The sequence below is a fragment of the Microcaecilia unicolor genome, chromosome 4 (genome assembly GCF_901765095.1).
Source record: "Microcaecilia unicolor chromosome 4, aMicUni1.1, whole genome shotgun sequence".
Lineage (NCBI taxonomy): Eukaryota > Metazoa > Chordata > Amphibia > Gymnophiona > Siphonopidae > Microcaecilia > Microcaecilia unicolor.
Window position 1 is genome coordinate 187,255,188 of NC_044034.1, and position 14,389 is coordinate 187,269,576.

General features: G+C 44.6%; 1 protein-coding gene across 5 annotated transcripts in view; it reads left to right on the forward strand.

Annotated features, from left to right (window-relative positions):
- Positions 1 to 707: 707 nt before the first annotated feature.
- Positions 708 to 14,389, forward strand: part of C4H11orf58 (chromosome 4 C11orf58 homolog) — a 67,841-nt gene continuing 54,159 nt past the window's right edge. For 2 of the 5 annotated variants that reach the window (XM_030201056.1, XM_030201061.1), the window contains exon 1: positions 708 to 903. In XM_030201056.1, coding sequence (XP_030056916.1) covers positions 847 to 903 — 57 coding nt within the window. In that variant the 5' untranslated portion in view covers positions 708 to 846. Of the gene's footprint in view, positions 966 to 1,140; positions 1,394 to 14,389 lie in introns of those variants that run through there. The other 3 variants (XM_030201057.1, XM_030201059.1, XM_030201058.1) reach the window with 3 other exon arrangements.

Consider the following 14,389-nt stretch of genomic DNA (forward strand, 5'->3'; position numbering starts at 1 on the left):
ATGCCTTCAATTTATGTAAACATATACAGATTCTATAATCTAATTTCTTAAGCAACCCCCGAAGAGAGTTTGAAGAATCCAGTTTGGGAAGCACTGTTCTAGACAAAAAGTCTATAAATTGTTATTAGAAGTAGAGAAATATTTACCCCTGAGAGCAGGTAGCATGGCCTCCTGCTACCTTTTGTGATCCTTGTCACCTGAGTTGTCTGATAGAAACAGGATATGGGGCTTTGTTCAGACCCAGTACGGTACTTCTTACATTCTTATATCAACCAACTCATCTTCATTCACGTGTTTATATATTTACAACTTTAAAAATCCCAATAAATTGGTAAGGCAGCCCTCCCTTTACTAAAACTATGTCATTTCCCATGTCTACTTGACTACTCCATCTGCTTGATCAAGGCTAAGCGGAACCTAGGAGTCCCTGTATGATGAATATTCCATCAAAAGGATATCAAGGTTGTACAACCAATTTGTTTATTGCAGTGAAGAATGCACTTGGTTACCATTTAAAAAAAATAGAAGAGTTGTGCTTTATTCTAAATGCCTCAAATGCAAAATCGGTACTTACTTAGCAAGTACCTCACGATTCACGAAGAAGTTAGTTTTAGGCGTCACTCCGGCTTTCTGGAACTTGTAGTTCATGCGAGACGGCGGCTGCGTTCCTCCCGAGTCGCCAAACCAAGAACTCCAAGTCCCGGCAAGCTTAGCGGGGGATGCGCCTCCATCGTTAAGGTGGTGGTGGTGGTGTTAGTGGGCCCGAGACGAGAGGTCCAGCCTGCAAATCGCGGGACCTTGAGAAAGGGGAGGTCTGGTGGCAGCGCGGCTCGGGCCCGGCTCGAGATGAGCTCCGCAGACGGGCTTCGGCGTGGAACAAAGCGAGAGGTCTCGACAGATGATGTAACGTGTGCTCTATGGCCATCTTTTGTGTAGTGCAGCGCTGAGGCCTAGGCCGGGAAGAGATGCTTGGGAGTTATATTGCCTTTTCCCATGGGCCCGGAGGAGATGGGGTGGCCTAAGAGGAAGCAGGGTCTTCGGTCACAATGCGTGTAAAGAAACAGGGCCGCGGCCATTTACTAGCGCCTCCTCTCCCTCCCCCCCCCCCCCCCCATAGGAAGATCTTGTTTAAATAAGCACATTGTTAGAGTTGTGGTTTTTATGCAGTGGTACTTTTCTTTCTTTCTTTTTTTAACTCCCTGGGGGAAGAAATAAAATCCGTGTCCCACCCCGGATGAAATTAGGACCATTTGTCGAGGGAAGGGGAGCCCTTCTGATTATTAATCCCTCAGTAATTATTGCTGTTTAAATAATTGAAGAAGTTTCGGGTGCTGTGCTAGCTATTATTGATCACTTGAGTTGGTAGAACCGTTAAAACCCTGGATTTTGAAAGGTAAATGGGACTTGATATACTACTACTGCTATAAATCACTTCTATGGCGCTACCAGTCTTACGCAGCGCTTTACAATTGAACATGAAGAAGACAGTCCCTGCTCAAAAGAGCTTACAATCTAAATCAGGACAAACAGGACCAAAAAGGATAAGGGAAGGACAGACAGAAGGATACATAAGGATAAGATAAGATAAAAATTACAAGTCAGGAGTTGAAAGCAGCATCAAACAGGTAGGCCTTTAGCCTGGATTTGAAGGCAGCCAGGGATGGAGCTAGACGTAATGGCTCAGGAAGCCTATTCCAGGCATAAGGTGCGGTGAGATAGAAGGAGCGGAGTCTGGAGTTAGCGATGGAGGAGAAGGTTGCAATTAGGAGAGATTTGCCTAGTGAACGGAGTTCTAGGGAAGAAGTGTAGGGAGAGATGAGGGTGGAGAGGTAGTGAGGGGCTGCAGAGTGAATGCACTTATAGGTCAACAAGAGGAGCTACGAGAATGGTATGGGATTTGCGTTACAAGACGTATGAGGAGAGACTTACTGAACTAAACATGTATACTCTGGAGGAAAGGAGAAACAGGGGTGATATGATACAGACGTTCAAATATTTGAAAGGTATTAATCCGCAAACGAACTTTTTCCGGAGATGGGAAGGTGGTAGAACGAGAGGACATGAAATGAGATTGAAGGGGGGCAGACTCAAGAAAAATGTCAGGAAGTATTTTTTCATGGAGAGAGTAGTGGATGCTTGGAATGCCCTCCCGCGGGAGGTGGTGGAAATGAAAACGGTAACGGAATTCAAACATGCGTGGGATAAGCATAAAGGAATCCTTTGCCGAAGGAATGGATCCTCAGGAGCTTAGTCAAGATCGGGAGGCGGGGCTGGTGGTTGGGAGGCGGGGATAGGGCTGGGCAAACTTATACGGTCTGCACCAGAGCCGGTGGTGGGAAGTGGGACTGGTGGTTGGGAGGCGGGGATAGTGCTGGACAGACTTGTACGGTCTGTGCCAGAGCCGGTGGTTGGGAGCCAGGGCTGGTGGTGGGGAGGTGAAGATAGTGCTGGGCAGACTTATACGGTCTGTGCCTGTGCCAGAGCCGGTGGTTGGGAGGTGGGGCTGGTGGTTGGGAGGCGGGGATAGTGCGGGGCAGACTTATATGGTCTGTGCCTTGAAGAGCACAGGTACAAATCAAAGTAGGGTATACACAAAAAGCAGCAAATATGAGTTACCTTGTTGGGCAGACTGGATGGACCGTGCAGGTCTTTTTCTGCCGTCATCTACTATGTTACTATGAATTGTATACGGAAACGAATAGGGAGCCAGTGAAGTGATTTCAGGAGAGGGCTGATATGGGCATAACGACTTTGGTGAAATATTAGTCGTGCGGCAGAGTTTTGAAAAGATTGAAGAGGAGAGAGATGGCTGAGTGGAAGACCTGAGAGAAGCAAGTTGCAGTAGTCTAAGCGAGAGGTGATGAGAGTGTGGATGAGGGTTCTGGTAGCGTATTCAGAAAGGAAAGGGCGAATTCTGGCGATGTTATAAAGGAAGAAATGACAGGTTTTAGCAATCTGTTGAATTTGGGCAGAGAAAGAGAGGGAGGAGTCGAAGATGACCCCAAGGTTGTGAGCAGACGAGACAGGAAGAATGAGCGTGTTGTTGACAGAAATAGAGAATGGGGGAAGGGGAGAAGTTGGTTTAGGAGGGAAGATAAGGAGTTCAGTTTTGGACATATACCGCCTTTCTGAGGTTATTGCAACTACATTCAAAGCGGTTTATATATATTCAGGTACTTATTTTGTACCAGGGGCACTGGAGGGTTAAATGACTTGCCCAAAGTCACAAGGAGCTGCAGTGGAAATTGAACTCAGTTCCCCAGGATCAAAGTCCAAGGCAAAGGTTGGATGCGTTTTCCCATTAACCCCCCCCCCCCCCCCCCCAAATCATCATCCGTATGTGTGACCGGCTGTATACTTACTAGTTCGGCTGGATTTCTGGTTTGTGTACTGCCATTATGCGAGAGGTTTAAAAAAAAAACAACAAAGGAATGAGAGGAGGAGAGGACATCCTGTTCAGTCTTAAATTGTAGAAGTTTGGCGTTAAGATTTGTGATATCCCTACAACAGTATATATTTTTTTACATTTTCCATATCTTATTCTTTTGTTTTATGATTGTCGTTTGTCGAACATAAATGTAAGCACTACTGTGTTAATTATGGACTGATAGCACAGAGAGAGAGTGGGAAGTGGACCAATGACTCCAGGAGAACGGGAGATAAGATTTCAAAGAACCATTTTATTCAATGACTCATTGAATAAAGTGGTTCTTTGAAATCTTATCTCCCGTTCTCCTGGAGTCATTGGTCCACTTCCCACTCTCTCTCTGTGCTGTTATTTTTACGTGGGAGTTAGTGTTCATCCACTTAGGTGGATTACTCTCTCCTAATTATGGACTGATAACATTTTAAGTTCTCCATGTGAGTTAATGAAACAGAGTTTTAGAAATTGAATTCAGAGTAAATACTTTTTCCTTCTCATCAGCAGCAGATGAATCCATTAACTGATGGGTTATGTCCGCCTACCAGCAGGTGGAGATAGAGAACACTGAAAAACCATAGTGCTTTATGGACGGCTAGCTCCATCTGCCTTCAGTATTTCTCTATCTCCCAGCAGGTGTGGATGTAGCTTGATCAGCTTCTGGAAAATATTCTGCCTGGGGTGGCTCCTGGCTTTTGCCAGTTGAAGCTGGGGTGTTGTGGCTAGTGGTGCCCACTTTGAAGGCATATAGGTTCGCCCTTTCCCTGCCTTACCCGTCCCCCTGCCTACCAGAGTACCTCTGTTGCTGCCTGCCTCCAACTTTCCTCACAGCGTCAAAAAAAAAAAAAAAAAAGGAGTACGCATTGGTTCTGCGTAGCTATTCTGAGGCTATTTTCCACATGCAGCTTGACCGGAGTTCGTTTGACTCGGTCTTTTGAGGTGAGAGTGGTGCCCAGCTCCTTCAGGAAGGTCCCGCGGACGCCGTTCCGATCAGGGTAAGTTTTGGTGCGAAGCCGCCATTTTACTTATATAATTCCGTCCGGTCGGACGATGGCTGCTGAAGCAGTTAAACGCTGCTCCCGTTGTAAACGTAGATCAGCAGCTGGGCTCTGTAAGACGTGTCTTTAGACGCTAGAGCTGGTACGAGCATGGTGAGCGATGGTTCTTCCCACTCAGTGGAGCTGGCAGTGGGTTCCATTTTGGAAGCGCCGCACGCCTCGACCCTTGCTGTTGCGGAGGAGTCTGAGTGCAGGGGGTTGCCTCGGTTAGAGGCTATCAGAGGAGCTCTTGTTCCCGTTTCTCCTGATTCGGAGACGGAGGGTCAGGGTGAGTTTTTCTCCCCGGAGTTTGTGCTTTTAATGCATAAAGCTTTCATGCTGAAAAGAGCTCTGCCGCACGTGTCTGACACTGCGCTGCTACCTGGTTTTCCCCCGGGTGTTGATGGCCCGGGGCTGGCTGATTCCCCCGAGCGTTGGAAGGACGCAAAACATAGACGGGTAAATTCCCCATCGGAGAATGGCGCACTTCCTCCCCCCCCCCCCCCCCCGTGGTCGGGTGGTGTGGATTCTGAGGGTTCTGCCATGGCCTCATTGTCTGAAGAGCCAGAGGAAAGTGCCGATTTGCCACTGGATCTGGATGATCCCAATGTGCTGAGGATTTTCCACCGCAATGAGCTGCCAGCGCTCATTTCTGACGCCTTTGCAGGCCCTCTCGATTGATGATCCTGTCAAGGGGCGAGGCCTCCTCTGGTAATCCGAGGATGGCGAGTACTAAGAAGCCTGCTCGAGCCTTTCCTGTGCATGACTCCATCCAAGAGCTTATTTCAGCTCTATGGTCTGAACCCGAAGGGCCTTTGAAAGTGGCCAGGGCTATGGGTCAGCTTTACCCAAGTGAGGAGCACTTGGACCCTTTGGAGATGCCTAAAGTGGACGCCTTGGTCACGGCAGTGACTAAGAGGACCACCCTCCCCGTAGAGGGAAGGGTTGCCCTGAAAGACATACAGGACTGGCGGCTTGAATCCGCGTTGAAACAGTCTTTTGAAATATCGGGCCTTGCCTTAAAGGCATCTATTTGCAGTTCCTATGCTGCCCGGGCCTGCCTTTCTTGGTCTTGATCTCATCTTCTCCTCCAACTGTTCACCTTCTAGTTTCCTTGCCTCTGATCATCCCTCCTCTGATCACCATCTTATAACTTTCACACTTAAATCTCCTCCCTCCCAGTCCCGTCCTATCCTATCTAATTTATCTAGGAATCTTCACGATATTGACCCTTCATCTCTATCCTCCCATGTTTCAAACCTCCTCTCTACTGTGGCACCTTCCACGTCTGTCAACGAGGCTGTTTCTTCTTACAACAATACTCTATCCTCTGCCTTAGACACTCTTGCACCTTTGATGACCCGCCCTGTAAGGCATACAAAACCCCAACCTTGGCTGACTTCTAATATCCGCTACCTACGTTCCTGTACCCGCTCCGCCGAACGCCTCTGGCGGAAATCTCGGGCCCTTGCTGATTTCTTACACTTTAAGTTCATGCTGACCTCCTTCCAATCTGCTCTTTTACGTGCCAAACAGGATTATTATATCCAACTGACCAACTCTCTTGGCTCTAATCCTCGACTTCTCTTCACCACATTGAACTCTCTCCTCAAGGTGCCCCCTCCCCCAACTCCCCCTTCATTTTCTCCTCAGACCCTTGCTGAATTCTTTCACAACAAGGTTCAAAAGATAAACCTTGCTTTCTCTACCTCACCACCTCTCCCTCCACTAGTCCGTTCCCCTCTCTCTCCTTCCCCTCATTCCCTTTCCTCCTTTCCTGAAGTTACTATTGAGGAAATTACACTTCTCCTTTCTTCCTCAAAATGTACCACCTGTTCCTCTGATCCCATTCCCACCCACCTTCTTAATGCCATCTTTCCTACTCTTATTCCTTTTATCTGTCACATTCTCAACCTCTCACTTTCCACTGCAACTGTCCCTGCTGCCTTTAAACATGCTGTGGTCACACCTCTCCTTAAGAAGCCTTCACTTGACCCTACTTGTCCCTCTAATTACCGACCCATCTCCCTCCTTCCTTTTCTCTCCAAATTACTTGAGCGTGCTGTTCACCGCCGCTGCCTTGATTTTCTCTCCTCACATGCTATTCTTGACCCATTACAATCTGGTTTTCGCCCTCTCCACTCAACCGAAACTGCGCTTACTAGAGTCTCCAATGACCTATTACTGGCTAAATCCAGAGGTCAATATTCCATCCTCATTCTTCTTGATCTTTCCGCTGCTTTTGACACTGTCGATCACAGCATACTTCTCGATACCCTGTCCTCACTTGGATTCCAGGGCTCTGTCCTTTCCTGGTTCTCTTCCTACCTCTCCCTCCGCACCTTTAGTGTTCACTCTGGTGGATCCTCTTCTACTTCTATCCCTCTGCCTGTCGGCGTACCTCAGGGTTCTGTTCTTGGTCCCCTCCTCTTTTCTATCTACACTTCTTCCCTTGGTTCATTAATCTCATCCCATGGCTTTTCCTACCATCTCTATGCTGATGATTCCCAAATCTACCTTTCTACCCCTGATATCTCACCTTGCATCCAAACCAAAGTTTCAGCGTGCTTGTCTGACATTGCTGCCTGGATGTCTCAACGCCACCTGAAATTAAATATGACCAAAACCGAGCTTCTCATTTTCCCCCCCAAACCCACCTCCCCGCTCCCCCCGTTTTCTATTTCTGTTGATGGCTCTCTCATTCTCTCTGTCTCCTCAGCTCGAAACCTTGGGGTCATCTTTGACTCTTCTCTCTCCTTCTCTGCTCATATCCAGCAGACCGCCAAGACCTGTCGTTTCTTTCTTTACAACATCCGTAAAATCCGCCCCTTTCTTTCCGAGCACTCTACCAAAACCCTCATCCACACCCTTGTCACCTCTCGTCTAGACTACTGCAATCTGCTTCTTGCTGGCCTCCCACTTAGTCACCTCTCCCCTCTCCAGTCGGTTCAAAACTCTGCTGCCCGTCTCATCTTCCGCCAGGGTCGCTTTACTCATACTACCCCTCTCCTCAAGACCCTTCACTGGCTCCCTATCCGTTTTCGCATCCTGTTGAAACTTCTTCTACTAACCTATAAATGTACTCACTCTGCTGCTCCCCAGTATCTCTCCACACTCGTCCTTCCCTACACCCCTTCCCGTGCACTCCGCTCCATGGATAAATCCTTCTTATCTGTTCCCTTCTCCACTACTGCCAACTCCAGACTTCACGCCTTCTGTCTCGCTGCACCCTACGCCTGGAATAAACTTCCTGAGCCCCTACGTCTTGCCCCATCCTTGGCCACCTTTAAATCTAGACTGAAAGCCCACCTCTTTAACATTGCTTTTGACTCGTAACCACTTGTAACCACTCGCCTCCACCTACCCTCCTCTCTTCCTTCCCGTCCACATTAATTGATTTGATTTGCTTACTTTATTTATTTTTTGTCTATTAGATTGTAAGCTCTTTGAGCAGGGACTGTCTTTCTTCTATGTTTGTGCAGCGCTGCGTATGCCTTGTAGCGCTATAGAAATGCTAAATAGTAGTAGTAGTAGTAGTAGTTACAACAAACAGTGGAACAGCCCGCGGATGGTGCGGAGTCCCTCGCTGAGGTTGCACCACGGATGGAGTCGGTCATGTCTTTTTTTGGCTGACGCCCTCTATGATCTGGTCAGAGCTTCGGCTAAGCAGTCTGTGGCGGTTGCGGCCCGCCGCCTTCTATGGCTACAGCATTGGGCGGCTGACGTGGCCTCTAAGCATAGGCTGTTGAAGCTTCCCTTTCGGGGTCACCTGTTATTTGGAGAGGAGCTGGAGAAGATTGTGAAAGACCTGGTGGTCCCTAAGCCCCAGCGCTTACCTGAGGATAGGCCGAGGCCTTCTTCCAAGGGTTCTGTGTGGCCCTCCTCTTCCAGACTTTGCTTCCATGAAGCTCGCAGGTATCGCCCGGGGCGCTCTGCTGGGGTTTCTCAACGTGCCCGTTTTCAGCAGAGGAACTCCTTTCGCTCGGACAAACGTTCTGCAGCGGCCGGTTCAAGGCCTTGAGTTCAGGGGCGGCCTCCTCAATGACGGGGCGCCGGTCCATTCCTCGATTCCTGCAGTAGGAGGACATCTTTTTCCTCTTGAGGAATGGACCAAGATTACCTCCGATCAGTGGGTCCTGGACCTGATCAGAGAAGGTTACTGATTGGAATTTAGCACCCCGGTTAGAGACGTGTTTGTGGAGTCCCGATGTGGTACTGCCGTCAAATGGGCGGCGGTAGAGGAGACTTTACAAGTCTTGTTGCACCTTGGAGCGCTGATCCCCGTGCCTCCCGCCGAACGCGGCTGTGGTCGCTACTCCATTTACTTTGTGGTGCCTCGGAAAGGCGGGTATTTCCGACCCTCAATTTAAGGTCAGTCAACGAGGCACTAACAGTGCGACATTTTCGCATGGAAACCCTGCGCTCCGTCGTTGCGGCAGTAGAGCCAGGAGAATATCTTACGTCTCTGGACCTAAAAGAAGCTTAGTTGCACATTCCTATTTTGCCCCTGCATCAACAGTTTCTCCGGTTTGCAGTGTTGGGAAAACATTTCCAGTTTCGGGCCTTGCCTTTTGGCCTCACCACAGCTCCCCGCACCTTTTCCAAGGTTATGGTGGTAGTAGCTGCTTTTCTCAGGCGACAGGGTATCCGGGTTCACCCGTACTTCGACGACTGGCTCATCAGAGCGGATTCGGCAGACGAAAGTCGTCTGACCACAGCCAGAGTGGTCTCAGTACTTTAATCTCTGGGCTGGGTCGTCAATATAGCCAAAAGTCACCTGACCCCCTCTCAGTCTCTCGAATATTTGGGGGTCCGGTTCGACACGGCCTCGGGGTTTGTCTTTCTACCCGACCAAAGGCAGTGCAAAATTCAGAATCAGGTCCGTCTGCTCCTGCGGATGCCTCTTCCGCAAGCTTGGAACTTTGTCCAGCTGCTGGGGTCGATGACCACTTTGGAGGTAGTAGCAGCAAAAGGAAGTGGAAAACACAACTTCAAGAGATCAATCCGAGACACCAGGGTGAGCTGCTCCAGAAAAACCTTTATTAGGACCCTACTCGGTCCGTGTTTCGGCTTTTAAAAAAGCCTTCATCAGGGGTCTATAAAACAACATATATATAATAATTAAATTAAAATCAGACAAAATATATAACAACAAATATGAAAACACACCATATATTAGATTAGTTAATAAATTAAATATAATCCACTAACTTAAGTGTTGGAAAAATTAAAACATTAAATGTTAATTAAATTAATAAAGATACTGTTACTATATCATCAGACAAACATCATAGATAATAGGAGTCAAATAATAAATAATATTTGAATAATTTTGGAAGCTTTATAAAAACATACCTCAAAGAGATATATCTGTATCTCCATGGGTATATTATATTAATCCATAAATACATAAGTTAATGTGACGTGCAGCAGAACAGATTTATCTAAAAAAAACTAAAGAATAATGATAATAATATAACATGCTAAATAAAAATACAAATATCAACCACAAATGATTTCATTTGTTAATACATACAAATTGAACAGAAATGAAAATTGAACATACCGATCAGTGGGTGAACAAAGTATGTACTGATTGACAGTGGAGCACATGAAATGTCGTCTCTATAAGAGAACAACAACAAAAAAATTACAGAGATCAAAAAAACATATGAATGGAAAAAATGAAAAAAAGGAAAAAAATAAAACTGAATACAAAAAATATTAATAATACAAGAGAAAACATATAACGACCAATATCATGAAAGAAAAAATGAAAAAAAAGGAAAAACGATAAAAATAAATGGAGAAAATATATCTATATGTTTAAACGTTTACATCTATACTTAAAATGTATATAAATGTATTTCATAAGAACATCATGGTAATGAAAGTCGCAAGCAAATTCAAAAAGTAGCATAGAGGTAGACAAATATATATTAAAAATGGGGCATATTATGTTAGCAAAGCATGATGGACAATGAAATATAGAACGGACATCTATAAAAAATAAATAATAAAAAGAAGTGCATAAAAGGTAAATATGTATATTTAGACGTCTATACCAGTCTTCAAAATGTATATAAGTATATTTAATAATTATGATATCCCATGATAAAAGCCACAGACAAAAGCAAGAACAACAAAAAAACAAAGCTACCCCGGAAAATGAATAAGATGTGCAATCTCGCACCACAAAGTGTGAAAAGAAAGACACAAAGGACTACGTACAAACGTGGACATATGATATGTACTACATTTCAAATATGCTGTCGGGTGAGCTACAAATGAATGTATATATCCATAACGGTAAGAGCGCCAAAAAATGTACAAACAAAAACGTAGAATAAAATGCTAGGCAAATAATTATCAAGCTATAAAACTAAGGGCGAACTGGGAAATGTATCAGTAATGCTGTAACAACAAAACATGGTAGAGTAAATAAAATCCAAAGTAAAAAGTACCTTACCTAAATAAAACGAGGTGTACTGCCTCGCACCAACAGGTTCAGTTTGAAAAAATTTGGCGCCAAAACCAACCCCTAAATACCGCTGTACTAAAACGTGGACTTTATTGATAGGATACGTTGGGTTTTAAAAATAAAGATTGACAGGTATGCTAATAAAATGCGAGTGACAGTTATATCAGACAATTAATTAAGAAGCTGATGAGTGAAATTAATAAAAACGATCAAGGGTCGTAGAAGATGTAAAAACTGATTAACTGAAATTGATACAAATTCAATAAGCTGGACAATGAGGTGCTTAAACTACATACTCCGGAGGTAGTGATTAGCGAGAGTGGTAAAATGATGATCGGATATTTAATCAAGAAGTACTTAAGTCAATAAAGGATGTGTATAAATGCCAGAACAAACGAGGAATTAAAAAACTGATAACAAACGTAAAATTAAAAACCTAAACTGACTACATGTGTATAGAATCATTAAAGAAAAATGTGTCCGCTGAATTAGTTTATGAGTAGGTAATATGCCATAAGGATGGTTAAAAAGAGACAGAACATAAAAATAAACGCTAGCCAAGTGGTCCTAATAAAGAAGAAATTAACGAACACACTAAAACCTATTGTGCTCTGTTAATTATCTACCTAAATCAAAATAATGGCCTCACTGCACGAACTAGTCAATAAACTGTTGGAAGATAACAAAATAATACAGATAAAGATATATAATCAGAAAGAAATATATATATCAGAAAAAAAAATAGCAATAAAAACAAATAATTATATCCCTTGGTCATAAAATTGTGGCATCTAGACACAATTGCACAAAAATTGATCCAATTATAAATTTTTTTAATTAATATACTCTGTTGATGTATAAACATCACATCAGAACACAAAACAATATAATGGACTCATAAATGATGAATGAATTGTGACAATGTTGATATTGTAAATGGGAATAAATGCATACGGTATATATATATGGAGAAAATAAAAATAAATTAAATGAAAAAGAATTTGATATTTAGATACTTAAATACCCTTGACAGAATTGACTTGAGGACACTATAAAAAAGGGTATATTAAAAATAATAATGAAGGTAGTAAAGATAATGAAAAAAAATTAAAAAATATATGAATATATGATATTGGTCATAAATAAAAAATATTAATAATTGTATTGAAAAATTGTAAAGAAAAAGATATGCAAAAAATAGACAAGCTAAAAGAATAAAATGAAAAATAAAAAAATGAAAATAAACACTGCCAATAGATAAAAAGGATAATAAAAAGCACTCAGAGAAAGTGTAGATATTCAATATGTATCTTTGAGTTATGTTTTTATAAAGCTTCCAAAATTATTTATTCAAATATTATTTATTTATTATTTGACTCCTATTATCTATGATGTTTGTCTGATGATATAGTAACAGTATCTTTATTAATTTAATTAACATTTAATGTTTTAATTTTTCCAACACTTAAGTTAGTGGATTATATTTAATTTATTAACTAATCTAATATATGATGTGTTTTCATATTTGTTGTTATATATTCTGTCTGATTTTAATTTAATTATTATATATATGTTGTTTTATAGACCCCTGATGAAGGCTTTTTTAAAAGCCGAAACACGGACCGTGTAGGGTCCTAATAAAGTTTTTTCTGGAGCATCTCACCCTGGTGTCTCGGATTGATCTCTTGAAGTTGTGTTTTCCACTTCCTTTTGCTGTTGAATTTTTGTGGAAACTGCGAACCCCATTTGTTTCTGCACTTTGGAGATAGTGCCATGGGCGAGAGCGCACTTGAGACCTCTGCAGATTGCCTGCTTCAACGATGGTCTCCAATGTCCCAGGATTATCAACGCAGACTCACGTGGCTCCCTGCGGCCCGGCTCAGTATGGAGTGGTGGCTCTCCGACAGCATGCTACGGCGAGGAATGCCGCTGGCGCTTCCCTCTTGGTACTTGGTGATAACCGATGCCAGCCTGGTCGGCTGGGGAGCACATTGCAAGGGAAGCTATGCCCAGGGCCTGTGGACACCGCGGAATCGGGGTGGTCCATCAGTTGCTTGGAACTGAGTGCGATATTCCAGGCTCTTCTGGCCTTTCACAAGTCTCTGGAGGGGCTGGCTGTCAGAGTTCTGTCGGACAATATGACAGCTGTGGCCTACATAAATCGACAGGGTGGCACTCAGTGCACAGCACTGGCCGCAGAGGCCGCTCAGGTTTGCCACTGGGCCGAGCTACACCTGCAGCTTCTGTCAGCAGCTCACATAGCAGGTCAAAGCAACGTGGAAGCCGATTTTCTAAGCAGGCATCAAATCGACCCAGCGGAGTGGGAACTGGCAGACGAAGTGTTTCTTCAGATCTGTGCCAAATGGGGAACGCCCGTAGCGGATCTAATGGCATCAAGCGCAAATGCCAAAGTCCCATGCTTTTTCAGCAGACAGAGAGATCCTTGCTCGGCAGAGTTGGATGCCTTGGCTCAACCCTGGCCTCTGTAACATAGTAACATTGTAGATGATGGCAGAAAAAGACCTGCATGGTCCATCCAGTCTGCCCAACAAGATAAAGTCATGTGTATACCTTACCTTGATTTGTACTTGCCTTTTTCAGGGCACAGACCGTACAAGTCTGCCCAGCAGTATTTCCCGCCTCCCAACCACCAGTCCCACCTCCCAACACCGGCTCTGGCACGGACCGTATAAGTCTGCCCTCCACTATCCTCGCCTCCCAACCACCAACCTCTCTTCCCCCACCTGCTCCGCCACCCAATTTCGGCTAAGCTTCTGAGGATCCATTCCTGCTGCACAGGATTCCTTTATGCATATCCCACGCATGTTTGAATTCCGTTACCGTTTTCATCTCCACCACCTCCCGCGGGAGGGCATTCCAAGCATCCACCACCCTCTCCGTGAAAAAAATACTTCCTGACATCTTTTTTGAGTCTGCCCCCCCTTCAATCTCATTTCATGTCCTCTCGTTCTACCGCCTTCCCATCTCCGGAAAAGATTTTTTTGCGGATTAATACCTTTCAAGTGTTTGAACGTCTGTATCATATCACCCCTGTTCCTCCTTTCCTCCAGGGTATACATGTTCAGGTCAGCAAGTCTTTGGTCATACGTCTTGGAATGCAAATCCCATGCCATTCTCGTAGCTTTTCTTTGCACCGCTTCCATTTTTTTAACATCCTTCGCAAGGTACGGCCTCCAAAACTGAACACAATACTCCAGGTGGGGCCTCACCAACGACTTGTACAGGGGCATCAACACTTCCTTTCTTCTGCTGATCACACCTCTCTCTATACAGCCTAGCAACCTTCTCGCTACGGCCACCGCCTTGTCACACTGTTTTGTCGCCTTCAGATCCTCGGATACTATCACCCCAAGATCCCTCTCCCCCTCAGTACCTATCAGACTCTCACCGCCTAACACATACTGTTTTGCTGTTTCTACTCTGGCCTCT